The sequence below is a fragment of the Neodiprion lecontei genome, chromosome 2 (genome assembly GCF_021901455.1).
Source record: "Neodiprion lecontei isolate iyNeoLeco1 chromosome 2, iyNeoLeco1.1, whole genome shotgun sequence".
NCBI lineage: Eukaryota > Metazoa > Arthropoda > Insecta > Hymenoptera > Diprionidae > Neodiprion > Neodiprion lecontei.
This window is the reverse complement of record NC_060261.1, coordinates 9,646,378-9,662,882: the sequence shown is the minus strand read 5'-3', so window position 1 is coordinate 9,662,882 and position 16,505 is coordinate 9,646,378. Positions and strand designations below refer to the sequence as shown.

General features: G+C 35.8%; 1 protein-coding gene and 1 long non-coding RNA gene across 7 annotated transcripts; one reads left to right on the top strand and one right to left on the bottom strand.

The window, feature by feature from the left end:
* Positions 1–10: 10 nt before the first annotated feature.
* LOC124293098 lies at positions 11–2,079 on the top strand. The gene is made up of 2 exons (XR_006903016.1): positions 11–1,042; positions 2,041–2,079. It is a non-coding gene; the product is annotated as an uncharacterized LOC124293098 (long non-coding RNA).
* LOC107218321 (JNK-interacting protein 3) lies at positions 984–16,480 on the bottom strand. Of its 6 annotated transcripts, XM_046732511.1 has the most exons (19): positions 16,209–16,480; positions 15,139–15,458; positions 14,873–15,047; positions 13,233–13,640; positions 12,616–12,813; positions 12,439–12,474; positions 11,458–11,475; positions 10,911–10,968; positions 10,770–10,826; positions 10,358–10,693; positions 10,093–10,272; positions 7,389–7,590; positions 6,473–7,293; positions 6,170–6,389; positions 5,800–6,085; positions 5,523–5,717; positions 5,349–5,438; positions 5,124–5,184; positions 3,912–4,038 (listed from the first exon to the last, which is right to left on the bottom strand). In XM_046732511.1, exons 2-19 carry the CDS (start codon positions 15,430–15,432, stop codon positions 4,035–4,037), a joined length of 3,639 nt encoding a protein of 1,212 aa, XP_046588467.1. In that variant the 5' UTR covers positions 15,433–15,458; positions 16,209–16,480; the 3' UTR covers positions 3,912–4,034. The 6 variants fall into 6 exon arrangements, with proteins under 6 accessions (XP_046588464.1, XP_015511639.1, XP_046588465.1 ...); XM_046732508.1 differs by lacking the exon at positions 5,124–5,184 and having other exon boundaries at positions 984–4,038; positions 16,209–16,479; XM_015656153.2 differs by lacking the exon at positions 5,124–5,184 and having other exon boundaries at positions 984–4,038; positions 14,927–15,047; positions 16,209–16,478.
* Positions 16,481–16,505: the final 25 nt, after the last annotated feature.

The window sequence follows — 16,505 nt, the reverse complement described above, 5'->3', positions numbered from 1 at the left end:
GGGCGTCGAAGTTGCCGATGGAGGTGGCAACTCTGCCGATTGTGGTAGTGGTGGTATGTCTAAGGTCGGCGATCCCGTTTGAGGAGCAGGCCCTTTTTTTTTTTCTTGAAAGCGAAAAATCTCACTCGGTCCTCTTGCATTTTTGAAAGAAAAATTCGAACGCGCTCGTTCGCCTCGGCATTTCAATTTTCGATAACGGAATTTTTGTCCCACGAAAAATCGAATGAATTATGAGTCGTTATTTTTTTTTTTTTTGTACTGGGGATAAAGAAAAACGACGCCTGTAATCGTCTGTTCGAAATTTGTTGTTACGATCGATATACAGATATATTTATCAAGCCAATATAATACAATACGGAAAAGTAACTTGGTGTATAATCGTGGGAGAAATATTTATAACGGTAATCTTTTAACTGGTGATTAAGTTTGTCAGAAATAAATCCGTCCGATGGTTAGAAAATTTTTACTAATTACTTTGTCTACTTCTAGTCACGGTTGTTTCTTATCAGATTTAAAAATATCGCTCTTTTGGCCACAAATACAATGTTTTCTTTTAAGAATATTGGCGATTTTTGGCGAAACAGATATAATAAAACTATGCATTACGAACGAAATACCGACACCGGTAGCCAATGCGTCGATTGCATTAGCAGTTTTAAAATTTCAGACTGAGAATAAACATTTCCAAATATCTAACAACTCTGTGTCATACGTGAGAAACGTGACACAATTGCTAAATACCGTTGATAAACTGAATCGATAATAGAATAGAAACTACGAACGATATTCGCAGGCTTCGTTTATTTTCGTTTCCGTAAGGTCCGTAATAATATTTCAAACGAATACCAAGGATTGCCTCATATTCCGATTTGTTTATGGTACGTTAACACACTTTTCACAACTCGACATTGCTCGATATGTGATCGATGAGAAGGTACACATAACATGAAAGTGATAATCGGAAATAACAAAAAAAAAACCTATTCTCACCATCGTTATCTTTATTAGCGCCAATCAACTAGCAGCTCATCCCATATTATAGGTATGTATACATATTGAAGTATATCTATAGTTAGGTACAAGACATTTATCGCTCTGCAGGCATTCAAAAACACGACGATGTTTTAAAAGATACGTTACTTACTACGTGGTGATCATATAAATATTACAATATCTATTACACATATATTCATACATATAACATGAGTGAGGGATATTCAAGTATGCATGTATTAATGGTAATAATAATATGATGATAAAGCTTGGTTGCTTAATGGTGCAATAGTTTTTCTTTTTCATAAAATGTGACATACGAAGGGAAGTGTCGTTAATAATAGAGAGAGAGAGAGAGAGAGAGAGAGAGAATAGTGGGCGACAAAGCTGCATCATACTTATCTTCCGTTTTCGTAATAAATAATAGACATTGAGCTATTATGCCGTGTGCAAGTATTGTAATAATTAGGTAGAATTACGCACGAAATGTTACAGTACGTGATGCTTATTTACAGAATTGGAATCTTTACTCGACATTGGTCCGTGACCAGCCTCGGGTTTGTTTATGCTTTATTATACTTTAATTATATTTTACTCTTTCTTTCTTTCGAATTTATTAAATTAAACTACACGAAATCAGCAGTGTATCGCGCTTCGTTAGCCGGTTTTTACTTGTTTTACCGTCCTCGATTTATTTCCATCGGATACTATTAATGAACAATTTGCCACTGTGGTACGATTCCGGGTCTGAATTTATATACTATTTAAATACTTTGTATTAGGTATATTCTTTGCATTTGAATATTGCGCTGGTATTTATAAGGTTTTGAGAGCGGTAGCAATGAAATGAAAATAATGTAACGATACATTTGATTAAATTCATTATAGCTGTGTCTCTAAATCGCTACCTGCTGCTCGAATTGGCGCTGCTCGATTATTGAGCAGGTAAATTTATCACGCAATCGGCATTTGATTGATAATAATCGATGACCCCTGAACTGTTCTTTAATCAACAACTTTGGCTCAAATGCTTCTATTTGATAATAGATTCTCCATCTCGCTACGCGAAATTGACGATAATGAGAACCAGGGAAGAAAAAAATTGAGGCCACTATTTAGGATGAAATGTATACATCACAAGACACCCAAGAACTTCGCGGACATCGTTTTTCAGCATATTCCATAAAGCATAAAGCCAGATGTAACGTATGCTGTGCGACCATATTGATCATATTATTTTAGTGTTATCGATTCCCCCGTATGTCGGTTGGATACCGTTAAACTGTACATAATTTATAAACCTAATATTTATTAGTTGCTAATATAATTTATTATAAATTAATTAAATATGTAGTTTACATTCTAGCACAGTTATAATTAAATTTAATTAAGCATGATTTACAAATATATGGATAACAAAAGGCTTCTGATAATTAAATAAGCGCACTTTGCAGGAAAAAAAAAAAAAACAAATATTTATATCATGTACAGAGAGAAGAAATTAAATTTTCACCGTAATGAGAATTGTAAGAATTCGCATATTATACAATCAATTCTGTAAAACTTGATCGGACAAGAATTAACATCGTTCTCAAATCCACACAAAATGGTATATACATATTATTTGTATGTATCCACTTACTGCTATGTATCAAATAATTGTTGCTTTCATGTTTCGAGACTTTGACAAGGTGCTGGGCGAATGAGCATAGAAATTATGCCAGTGTTTAGTTTTTGGTGTAAATAATATCGAAGTATAATAAGACTTTGCATGGAAATAAAAACAAAAAATATCTCATGCAGCTTCTGCGGGATTAAAAAAATAAATTAGCTAGCTACAAATATCACAAAAAAATTGCTACAAATCGATTAATATCTAATTTGTAAATTGTTTCACTTTCATTGCGTGTAATGAAATTACTCATTAATACTCTAAATAATGCCTTTCAAAGTCATAAAATAGATACCTATTAATTATGAAATCTGTTAAGATCTAAAATATTGAGTCGAGCTTAATTAGTTCGATGTTTCATTGGTTATTTTTAAATAACAATGTTTTGAGTAAAATGATCAGTGATTAGTTATATAACGATAAATTAGGAATAAAATTAAGATTACGTCTGTGTACAGCATGAAAATCCCGTCATATTTTTGCAAAGAACAAGATGAAAATAATAAAACAGTAACACACACATTTTCCCCCAACAAGTTTGGCTTATTACAATAGAACTTTTATTCTTAAATTTTACTCAAGTACTTGTCCTTTCTGTCGAATTAATTAAATGGTGTTAATTTCATTTCGCGTCGAGTCATCTGTGAAAATTCTTATTCATCACACCTAGACCGAGTAAAAATTTAGTAGGGTAATTATTACATATCGCAAAGATTCATCGATACGTCAAATCAAGCGAATTGGAAGCAGTATTAACGTACAGTACGTTTTTTCCCTCAAACTTGTTAACAATTTCGAAAGACTTTGAATTTGAAAGCGTCGTTAAAAATTTTCCATCTTCTATACAAACGTTTTTCTATTCTCTACGTATGTTTTGCTAGATATGCTCTACGTATAACGAGCCAAGAGTCTATGCATATTCGGTAAATGAGCAGTGTATCGAATTTTATGCAAAATACGCTGCTACTGTTACTCAATTAGATCACAGATGGTACTAACGGTACGACTGCTACCACATATTTCTGTTACAAACTACGTAAACCGTTACGCAAGAAGAGACCACTGCCCAAAGTAATTCAATTTTCGAAAAGAGGAACGCCACTAACGGATTCTTGTGTGAAAGATTTGCATAATTCAATATGTTTGACAGATGCTATAGTCGAATAGTATGACAAATTAACACGCTGATTGATAATCCAGGAACTAAAATGAAAAGCTTTTTCAATCGCTTCCTTCGTTATTCTATGCAGTTATTGGTACTGGCAAAGGGCATTGAACTTGCCAAACGATCAAATGACTTTGTTCTCCATGTTCTTCAGAGTTAGCGGCAAGATTCGACCTCTCGATTCCATCGTCCGTATCATCACCGTCACCTGTAGAAAATGACATTTTTGTTGTGCATACGTTTGTTTGAAATATTGAAATACGGTACTTTATACATCACAACTAATGTGTATTAGCAGAAGAAAGGTGCAGATGAAGTCAGCTTTGTACAACACAATATACATATACCGGCTGCGGAAGCTCCCAGAGAGTGAAGGATATGTATATGGAAATATTTTGCAAAGTTTCAAATCGTGCATTTTCCATTAATGAAATAGTTTTATCCAGTGGTTGCTGCAATCAATGAAATTAATTTTGTTCCAAATATTTTATACATCATCAACTCTTGAAACTGTGAAAGCTCCTTGCCAATTAACGCTAATAGTGGCTTCAAGCCAGCAACGAGTATTTTTTAAGTTACCGATTAACAATATACAAGATCAATTACAACCTTTCGTATAGCGATACGAGAGCTTTGATTACGACATAGCGTTTAAAATATGACAGCAGCTCGATGTTAATCCACGAACTAAAGACCAGTTTTTCAGACTCTCACTAACAAATCATAAATAAATTCAATGTTCACGTGTTCGTACCGTAAATATCAACAAATAATCTTCTGCCGATTCAAAAAAAAAAAAACACAATGTGTGTATATGAATTTAGGGTATCCTAAAAGAAATGATATTTTATACAATTCCCATGATGAGCACAGTAATCAAATGACATTGTACGTATGTATGTGTTGTGCATTTTTGGGTGCTGTACATATTTCACGTGTTCCTTAATTTAAACACCAGGACAGGCGGTGAGAATTTATATTGCAGTCTGTATTTTAATATTAACCCGGTTTCGACCAATTTACGTTAATCATTCGAACCGACAATAGTTGAACCGACAAAACCGCTTCCACATTATCAAATTACCAATCGTCAAGTTGTAGAAAATTTTTTAAGCCGTTATAATCTCTTTACAGTTTTTAAAAACAAAAGATTTGCTGTATCGAAATTCCTAATCGTTAGTTTACTGAAAGTTAGTGTGAAACAACAAAAGTTAATCGAGATACGGATAGTTGTTGATTAGTAATAAGAACCAAATTAAATCGACCGTTTCCTATTACTCTCTGGGGGCATACCTGACCAGCTGCCACACAATGAGGTGGGTCGCAACGTCACTTTCGTCCTCAGCCTCTTCAACTGAAATTACGAATCACCCCGAAAAACTCAAAACGCAACCGTGATTTTCATCAGTTTCAATTTTAAAGATCACAATAACTCATTCAAGTGTACTATAAAGATTGTAATAAAGGTAGACCGTCATAGTCATCATCAAAACGTGATAAAAAAAAAAAAAAACTTACCAACTCGGAAATCAATGTACCCCTCACCACCGGATAATACAAGCATTGCGGGCTGTGATCCATCGCTCACGATACTTTGGCCGCCTTGTCCTGAAAAAACATGTAGTATTATTATTGTAGTAATGAAACGGAACGGGTAGTTTTCAATTCGTGTAAAATATACGAGACTCTTACCAGGTACGGCAACAAACATCTTTACAGCATCTCGGTGTCCGTGAAAACTGAGCTGAGCATGCGCCATGCTACAGTAAGGTACAAAACTTCCAGGCGTTACTCCCTTGTCGGATGCGAAGACCCTGACACCCACACCAGGCGCGTCTGTTTTCATACCAGCCTGCGCTCGTGAGACTGCCATAGAACCACCAGCACCTTGAATTGATCGGAAAATATACTGAAGAGACTAATTCATGAGTCGTGTAATTACTGGTATTTTAAACCCAACTTTTCTCACTTTCGGACAAAGGTACGGATATGATTACTCCATTTCCAGTCCCAATCCACAATCTGTTAGACGATATAAGCAGAGCAGTTATTCTCACAAATGAGAATCCCAACTTTCCTGTGCCCAGCATCTTGCTGACGTAAGGCTCTATGTCGACGTCCTGGAGGTGTTGATAGGTATGCGCGTGGTACAGCCTTAATGTTGAATCCAATCTGATGCTGACCCAGACTCCCTCCCCCAACCAAGCGAGTTGCCGGACCTGCGACTCTCGACGAGGGTGGGCATCGACGGTGCACTGCAGTTGCAAGAATACCAGAAGATATTTGGAATTTATAAATCGAATGTCTTCACTTTTCCCTGGTGTATAAGTTCAGCTTACCTCCAGAGTTAAGGCGATAGGATCAACGACGTGAATTTTGTTTCTATATCCGCACCAAACAGTTTTTCCTGTAACAGCGGTCATACACCTTATGGAATGTTGAGGACTACCAAGTGTTATTATGTGGTGCTGCGAGAGGTCCCACTGGCCGTCGGAACCTCTTCGGAATATTGCCACTGTTCCATCGGCTAAGGCGACCAAAACTCTTCCTTGAACATGGCTGAAACGATAAGGTCGGACCCTTGTTATATTGGTAACATTTTACACAAAGACTATGAATGCGGAATGGCGACTGATGCTTACACAATGGCCAAAGCTGCATCTTTCAATCTAACCGAATGCAGACAGATAGTCCATTTGGCTACAGCTGAATGTACAAATACAGCACCATTTTGAGCACCCAACCACATGGTTGGTTGAACGGAGGACATTTTTTCCGTCACCAAATCCGTATCGTTAGTTTGCATCGACGGCTCAGGTGTACTCTTTACAAATTGCACTTTCCCTAAATTTGCCGTCTCGCTATCGATGCTTTCTAAACTTTGTGGTTCAGTGTTACTATTAGGATCCGCGTCAACTTTGTCAGAGTCTTCAGGCGCATTGTGATCATCTAAATTTTGATTGTCGACATCTGTTTTGACCTTCTCTTCTACCTTGGAGTTGCTATTCTCTCTGGCTTCGCTCAGCTCTAAGGAAACTGGTTCGCTATTGCTGTTTTGATCGCCAGCGCCATTCGTTTGGATGGAGTTGTCATTCGATCCCAATACATAATCGCTCTCCTTAGCACCTGGAACACTTGCGATGCATAACAAATGACTTTGGCAAACGTTGAAGGCTTCCAATATGTCTGCTGGATTATTCGCATCGATGACCGTCACTTTAGACATCTTTTGTGTTGACGTGCAAATCCAAACTAGGGAACTTAGCTGCTGCTCTAATCGCTCGGCTTCTAATCGCTGCTGCTCGCTCTCCTGAAGCTCCTTATCCAAGTGCTCAACAGCGTCCTCGGCAGTCTTCACGTTATTCTCTTGAGCCTCGGCTGCGTAAAATACACTACCGCCTACCATGCTACCACCATCCCTTGTCTTTCCACCGCTCAAGTTGACACCAGCTCCGCACCATATCTGTTGTACAGAGAAATATGTGTTGTATTTTTAGAACATTGTGCGATTCAAGGAACTTTTGATATTTCAAATAAGTCTTAAGAAGAGTAACTCACCTTCATTCCAGGCTCGGTCTCTTGTAACGGTCTACAATATACAGGAACAGGTACAGGCTGTCTAGCAGGTGCGCTCGGTTTCCCAGGTAAGCTCCAGCCATAAGCTTGTAAACGGCCGTCTTCTTTCCTTACATGAGCTCGTACTTGACGGTATTGTTCCCTCCGTTCGTTAGCTCGTCGAGCTACTAACTTTTCCGAGGACCTGTAAACAGATTATCAATGTCTGAGCAATCTGCATACAGTAATATTTACATATTAAACTGGTTTAAATTACAATCTTGACATTTGTCATGATTCTGCTATAAAAGCACAATTTTTCACTAAAAATTCAGAAATATTTCCACAAATAATTTAGTCATCACCAAATGTTTTTCGCTCGATTAGAAACAGTTTTACACGCATCTTGGGGACCCGATTACCAAAAGCAGGTTCGTTAACGCAATGCGGGAACCGAACAACGAATAGTAGCAATCAAAGTATATTCTCTGAGTATAGAAAACAAATTACATCCTAATGACAATGTACTTTTTTTTTATCAATATGGTGAGATTATTTTATACGTATTTTTTATTTAAAAGTTTGTTGAAATCAGTACTCAATGACATGCATTCGTAACAGACTCGTAATTGATTACAAGTTTCGTTTACACAACGTGAGATCTGTGAATACATCTCTGCAACAGTATTCATATCAGGGATGGGAAGGGTGAGAACGGACATTGGGTACATTGAATACTGATTCAGTGTCGATTTAAATTATGGAAAAATATTCTCCCAAAGTATTAGTCAAGGCAACCACGTGAAGGCTGAAAATCATGTCCAGTTATTGATTCAATATTGAGAGAGGAATATTAATTATACATAGGTCATGTAAGCTACAGCACAAGCACAAGGCCAAATAAATTTACTTGAAATTCGACTTACAAGAGGTCTGATAGTCAAAGTAATGAGCATTTTCTAAGAACGCTGATAATCACTTGAAAGGATAGTAAAGGTAACCCGAGTAGAATAAATAATTAAAGTTTAATTATTATATTGAAATAAAAACCATATGTAACGTAATTAAAATTAGTTTTATTCACTAATCAATAAACTATATAAGTATATATATATGAATATACACGTTTATACGTGTGATAAATATAATCCAGAAAATGTACAAACTTTTATATACAACACAAAACTGGTAAAATATTTTACGTACGAATTAAAATGAGTTGAATTATTTGAATGAGTATTATACATATAGAATGTGATGATGCATTCAGAACACTATTTTCATTTACATTCTTAAATAACATGAAAAAGTATGATGACTGAATGGCAATGCTTGATTTTTCGCGAATAAAATATATTATTTAACAAATTTTTCATGTTGTACTGGTGAAATACTTGAATGGTACATTATTTCTTTGCTACAAATCATCGAACAGACCTCATGCTGACCCAATCGCCACTGACAAAAATACCCAACAGAACCAGCGCCATAAAGATAAAGCACATGGTATAAGCTATTACAGAACCTCGTACCACGAATATATAATAACGTATACAGTGACAGAGAGTCAGAAAATTTCATTTAATTGAAAAATTTAAGATACATTGAATAAATGTATGCCAAATACTGAAAATATGCAGCCACGAAAGATAAAGAAACTGTTAAAAACGCAGATTATACGAAAGGAACTCACATCTTTTGAATCAGTCATGATTTTAATCGCGAGTTGCGACAAAAGCTATGGATCCCAACTAACCAAAGATGGCTCTAATCTGTAAAGATTTTTAATACCCATTACTTCAAAAAATATCGATTCATACATCAGCTTCTGCGAAATCATGATAAATCATTCTTACGTTAATGAATTTTCCAGGAAATTAACTTCCTATCGGAAAATAACGTGTTCACTTTCGGTTTGAGTTGGTCCTCTATGTAAACCAAAAACCATTTTATATTTTGACAATTTCAATCGCAATTCTTTCGAATATAGATGTGAATATATGATAAATAATTACGGTATCGTTTTCTACGAGTAGACGAATTCAAATAAATATTACTGTAAAAGTAAAGCGATGTACATTACAAACATTTGAAAGATGATGTAAAATTATAAGATAAATTATTGAAAATAAATATAGAACTGACGTTTGCTGAACAAAAATTAAACGAGATTTTCTTAATTAAAGATAATCGTGATACGATAGAGGAAAATTGTGAGCAGTAAAGAAGAGCACTAAAGACATCCAACTCAATTTCTGTTAGAAGTCTGTGAAAATTGAGACATCAACCAAAGATGCAAAGGATCTTATGCACACATCGTCTACGTGTCGATGTTTGAATTTGCTGTACTTGCACAACAACATTTTCACATATTCATATGCGTTGCTGTTGATGTCAAGTTCAGGTTTATGATATAAATAGCATCTTAGCTAGATTTAGCTAAACTAAGCGAGGGTGCTAAAGACTTTAACCAGGGAATGAGCATAATAAATTGTAGAAAAAAAAAAGAGTTGTTGAGAAATTACAATGAGAAAAGATAAGAGATTCTACCAAAAGATAATTGTTACCAGAACAATTGAATAACGTAAAGTGTGTGTACGTGATCAACGATTACAACGAAAACTAACTGAACCGTGAGTAAAATGAGTCAAGCTTCAATCCATAAATATGGATACAACTATAAGTTAGAACTGGTTTGTTTTCTCACATGTTGTCTCCTTGGTCAAGAAAGTCATGACGATTCTTCATTGTTCGTCTGCGCATCGCGTCTAGAGCCGGAGCTGGAGTAATTTGATTAGTCGGTGCACTGTAACGCATGTGTGGTAGGGTATGCTGTCCCCGTGCTAATCCCCCTCGATCTGCCGGGCTTGTGAAGAGATTACTAAAACTGGATAAACAAAGGGGGAGTCAGATACCAGTATCAATGCAGAATAATTGAGGAAAAATTTTGTGGTTCATTGTTTAATACTCACAACCGCCACACTGACTGTTTTCCACTGGAGATACTCGCGGGGTCAGTTCTGGATGCTCTGATCATTTCTGTCCACCTGACAGCCTCTTGAAGTTCCATGAACCTCTCTTTGTACTGATTTCTCTCCATTAAAACTCTCGCCATCTCTACCCTTGTGAAGCGCTTTCTTTGGGCCAGCGGAACATCCTCTTCGTCATCACTCTTTGTCGTTTTTGCAGCCGCTTCTGCTTCTTCTCTAGTTTTCTTCAGCTCTTCTTCCAGCATTGATACCTTTTGACGAAGACGTTCTCTGGCTTGTTGTAAAGCCCTGACTTCCTCTCTCAGTATTTCTTGCTCACTAGAATAACGTAAAGGGTCACATATTAGCTAATCGAATTTTACTTTGACTAAGAAAATGTTTGTAATATATTTACCTAGTTAACTCGTCTACTTTGACTATCAGGTCATCTTTGACGATGTTCAGTGCATTTCTGGAAAGATAAATTTGTATTATTATTGTAGATGTTAAAAGCGAATGTAAAATCATGATGAATGAGACTGAGCGAATTGCTTACTTGGTTGCTAGGAGTTCGTTATTTTCCATAATAAGATTTTCCACCTCTTTCCCCATGCCTAAAAAAAATTCATCAATTAATATATAATGATTGAGTGGTGTGCAGTATTCTCTCAACTGTTATCCTCATGGATAAAGCAGTAGCAAAGGAAATTTGTGTGGTGCTGAAAGAACCAGATGAGCAAAATATAGGTACAGAGCAAATGAGAATATTAAGGCAGTAAGTAGAAACTTTATGCTCTCGTATTTTCGGTTAAACAAATCCAAACTAAATTTAGAAATGATTATTTTTGTTAACATCATATGAGTGTAAGGTACTTAAATTTCTTGTGTTTGCAATTTTTGCGTCGTTCAATGCAACCGGAGAAATTTGTTTAAATGTTACTTGAGAAAGCGTATTAAGATATTTTGAATTCAATTTGGTGCCTAAAGAATCATGCTTTGACCAAATGTTTATAAGAATACTGTAGAAACAATGAAAGGAAAGGTTTACAAACGTCCAATAATCAGATTAGATAGAAAATAGTCAGTTATTTAGAGACGCTTACCGAAAAAGTTGTCATTGACTGCATATGGATGGGTTATTCGTCGCATGCATCGTTCAATGAAGATTTGACGCGAACAGATGGACAGCAAAGGAACAGACAATGCAAATATACATACATGTTAGTAGTCAATTTTTTTTCCTTACGTATGAAATTTCAATTTTCCAAATACCGAAATATCGTCAAGTTTTATACTGGCATTCTGCCAACTTGGGATTCTTATAAAATAGCTTTCAATTGTGAGGTGTATTACCTTTTTTTTTTTTCTTTTGAAAATACTATAATCGAATCGATCCCTAATTTGCAACATTTTGTATTAAAATATCGCAAACCGGACGCTTCTCATTTCAACATAAATGAAACATAGTTCGCATTGCATGCAGAAGTTATTCTTGCCTTGTAAACTGAATTCGAACAAAGCAAAGATATTTCAGGGAGCAAGCAAGTGGCATGTGTAAGATTAAACTATATAATTATCGAATAAATCGTTATGCACCTTCTTTTTTTGATTTCGGAATTCAGTTAAAAGGAAAAACAGTTGCTCTCAACAAGTCTAAGTATGTACCATATTGTTCTGAATATAAGCCGAAGTTTTTTGTCCTTGACATCACCTACCAAAATCATCCTCGTCTTACACGCGGACCCGTTTTATGCGCGAGTAACTGACAGAAAAATACCCTGAAATATTGTCAGAATTCGGGGTCGTCTTACATGCGGGGTCGGTTTATATCCGGAACAACGTGGTATATATTATCATTTCAATGCTTTGAAAAACAAATGACGGTACAACAGCTGTGTAAATACAACAAGATGCAACCACTACATCCAATTTAACAGTTGGATTTAGATCCACGAGTTCGGTTGAGAAGGTAATGATCAATTATATCATTACATAGTTGCTACAATTCTTCGAATGCGGACAATAGACAGTACGAAAATAAACGAAAAAATATATCATGTGGAGAAATATTGCTACAAACGTACCCGACGAAGCGTATTCTCCTGGATGTACCCAGCTCCCTGCAACAAGAACAAATCAAATTGAACTTGTTGAAAAAACTCTATTTATTAGATTTATTCTATTAGTTCTTGGTTTTTTTTCAATATTTAAATATTGTCAACCATCTTTAACCAGACGTTTACATATTTGTTTTACATTACCAGTGATATCTGCACCTTCGTCCATTTCACCGAGTGCATCCGCATCCTGAAAACTAAGTTCCTGATATAACGTGTTTCCACTTCGTTGTTCCTTATCTGTTCTTGTTCTACCACTTGGAGTTGTGGCAGTTTTTTCTGGACCGCTAGGTGTTGTCGGTGTTACAATTACCGGTGGCATTTCTGTTTCTGGACTTTCCTCTGCGCACATAAAAAGTTTATTCATGATTCATTCACCAATTGCTGACAACTATATGATAATTATTAATATGTTCCCAAGGTTTTAAGGCAGAGTGTTTGCATTTTTCCGTGTTACACAAACGAGGTAATGAATAATTGAAAGTATGGTAGTAAACCTTAAAGGAAATGTGTAATTGTAGAATCTGTCAATCTGATAGAGAAGCATAGTTGGAATGTTAATTTGAATGGTATACCATTAGAAAAGACATTTTATTTAATCCCTATGAATAATTCAAGAGAACAATGCATTTGAAAAAATAAAAATACTATAAAATTCTGGATCCTTTTCAATGATGGGATATTATTAAAGAAAATAACAATCACACTGATGAATCTCTGAAATTGAATGTTTTTTTTTCTGTACTGCGTCTTCAACTTACGTCTCGAAATTGCAGTAGTTTTGTTTTCTTGTAAGGGCTGATCTGTGAGCTGGCTTTTGTCCGAAGTTTCGATAGCTGCTTCGTTACTACTATCCAACATTTCTGCTCTAAGGCTAGCTCCGCTAGGTGGACTTTCTTCCTGACCGTCATCAGCATTTATACTGGCTTCCAAACTTTGAAATCCGTAGCTCAAGGGGCCAGAACTTCGAGACATATGAGCTAATCCTAGCGAAGGTAAGCGGGAAGGACCTCGAGCCCCGGTGGTATTTTCTAATCTCTCTGTACTTCCCACCAACATTTTGGTACGTTCCATGTAATCTACATGTGTTTTGAATAACTCTGTGTAACGTTCGTGCAATCGAGAATATTCACGCTTCATCTCAGATTCCTTTTCTTCAAGACGGACAACTAAAATAAGGAATGAAATACCACGATGCAAATTTTCATAATCGATTAAACAGTTTACAATATAAATTTTATATCATAACTCGTCATTCTACAAGACGGCAAGTATGATTTTGCTGTTTACAAGCTTGGTTTGCGAATGTACAAGTGAAAAAATGTTCATAGCATAATGAAAATGATCAATTGATAAAAATGACTAATGAAGTAAATGAAAATGAATGTGGACCATGATGCCTTGGGAATAATGAGTAGGTGTAATTGTAAATCTACAGGATGTCGATTGTAGGATAAATTATTGCCTCTTTCGATTTGTACTACAAGACAAAAATTCTTGACATTAGGAAATTGTTTTGAAAAACATACTCGCATGGAAAATTTTGCAAATAAACGTATATTGGAAGATTACTTTGACATTATTTTTTTTAAAAGTATGTACTATTGGATTGTACATGGTTATTGACACTTAGCAAATCTTAGAAACTAGATTTCTTTCGGAGTCCCGGAGGTAACAAGATGTTAAATAATTTGACGCAAGGTCAAATTTTTTTTACTTTGTAAATTCCATTTACAACTACCAAACAAGAAGTGTCAACGTTTTTCGACCAGTTGATTTCTTGCAAGCATCTGCTCTGTCTTTGAAAATATTTCCATCATTTAAATACACAATTAAATGTATAAAAAATATTCATCAAGTCGACAGTAAGCTTGAATTGAAACAGATTTTACCAACCCTACTGAAACATCGTACAAAATACTTCTCTGGTGTCAATTGATACTTAGGCAATTAATACTTTGGCGTATATACAAAGCATATTTTATTTCATGGAATTCATTATAATGAATTGAAAAAAAATTCTTTACTTGCAAATGAAAATCGATTTTAGTTCGTTTCCTTCCTAAATTGCATGTATTAATTCAAGAAAATGGCAATCGATACATTTTGTTATAGTATTCAAAGGAAAATACATATCTATAGTGTACTTTTACAGAAAAATAAGCTCGACATATAATTTCCACCAGAAAAATTTATAATGGCAAATAGACAGAGGAACATGCGCGTCTAAATGAAGGACTAAAAAAAAGAATCAAAGCATGCTCTATTATAAAAGTAACAAACATAAAGAGGCCCATCAAAATATGCCCAAAAACCAAGTAAAAATGAAATAAAAAAAAAAAATGGTAAACAAATATAGTAACATGTATATAAAATCAAAACAGAAAACAGTCTACTCTACTGTAGGGGGAGGTTCTGTGAGGGGATGGACTGGAGATGACTTTGGCATTTGTACCGTGGTCTTGGGAATTTTTAGTCTTCAATTCCAACATTCGAACAATTGACTCCAGGCTATCGATCTTCGATAGCAGTTCCTTCCTCTCATCCTCAGCTACGTCCTCCAATTCTAATAGTTTCTGTAAAATAAAAATCAGACCACTGATCAAATTCACTTAAAAATAGCTTAAACAAAGGATGAATAAGTATAGTGATCGTTGGTTCTTATACCTGATCCGAAGTTTTTCTGAGCTGTTTTTCTCTCTCGTACTGAGTGACGAGCTGTTCGTTGTCCTCCCGCAATAATTCCAATTCAACCTCATGTTCTTGATTTTCCGTATACGCAAGATCCAAGCATTCCAACACATTGACTAGAAGGGGCATCAGTTCTTTGACGACATCTTCGTCGTAGCGTGCAATCATGCGTTCAAATTCCTGGTAAATACTGCCAGCCAGAGACTGTACCTTCTCCGACATGACAACATGACTGTCCTCGTGCGTTCCATACACAGTTTCCTGATCCATATTTAAGCCGATTACACCGACGGGTTCTGAAATTAAATTATGACTTTGTTAATTCATCCGTCTTCTCTCGAACACAATTGTATCTATACTAATATCTTTCAAGAAATTGACGTTTAAAATCAGTAGAACGAATTAGAATTGATGAATAAAAAAAAAGAGAGAAAAATTCAAGGATATAAAGGTGATTAATTTATCATCCTCTTGGAATTAACATGTAGAGTTATTTCAACTGTTCCACCAAGAGGGAAATACACAATTTTATCATATTAAGAGATAAGAAATTGACATTGATAGAACTATCGTGTATTACTTATGGGAGTAACGTTTAATTACGTTAAATGTACAGACAGCAGCACTGTTGGCACATGTGTGAGTGCAACTGTCACGAGAGAATTGCGCCTCTTTTCTTCACCACATGAAGTTAGGATTGAAAAGAAAACCGTAGAATGAACGTGCTTTTATAAGCTAGCCGCGTATGTACCGAGTATAATACAGTTATAGCACACAGTTGTGCATTCTTGAGCTAGAAAATGTCGTGTAGTCAATTGTGTCTCATCTAGTCAACTTCAAGTGTCAGAGACCTAACCTATAGCAGAATAAGTAAGGAAAAAAAGGGGGAACATAGATTGAAGATAAATTCCTGGTGATTCATGATAATCCAGGCTGTTTATCGAGTACCCGTAAACGAACTTCTGGATGAGGTTACCAATAATCTACTAGAGAGAGCGAGAGAGAGAAAAATATCTATAATCTACGCTAAACGTGCGCCTGCTTGCCTTGTATGGGTTGTTCTGTGACGTTTCGCAACCACCAGTTTCGACCTTGGATCTAACCCGAACAACCACCGCACGATGTAACACCGATTCACCACTCAAATATGTTACCCGTCAACCGCACAGGTCATTTTTCTTTCTTAATATTATAACCGAACTCGAGGCATTTGCTCGTTTACTCCCCCCGTCAGTATCAACGATTTTCAGAGACACGGGTCATCGCCATTTTTCGCCACTTCCCCACTGCAATTTATTACGGTACGTAGTACAAAGAGCAACAAAATTATTTCATCCAGATGG

Coding starts and splice junctions, on each gene's coding strand:
- LOC107218321 (XM_046732508.1), bottom strand. CDS start 15,432: ATGGATCAGGAAACTGTGTATGGAACGCACGAGGACAGTCATGTTGTC. Junction 12,475..12,615: donor CGAAGGTGCAGATATCACTG/GTAATGTAAAAC, acceptor TTCTTGTTGCAG/GGAGCTGGGTACATCCAGGA. Junction 5,718..5,799: donor ATCCGTACCTTTGTCCGAAA/GTGAGAAAAGTT, acceptor GATCAATTCAAG/GTGCTGGTGGTTCTATGGCA.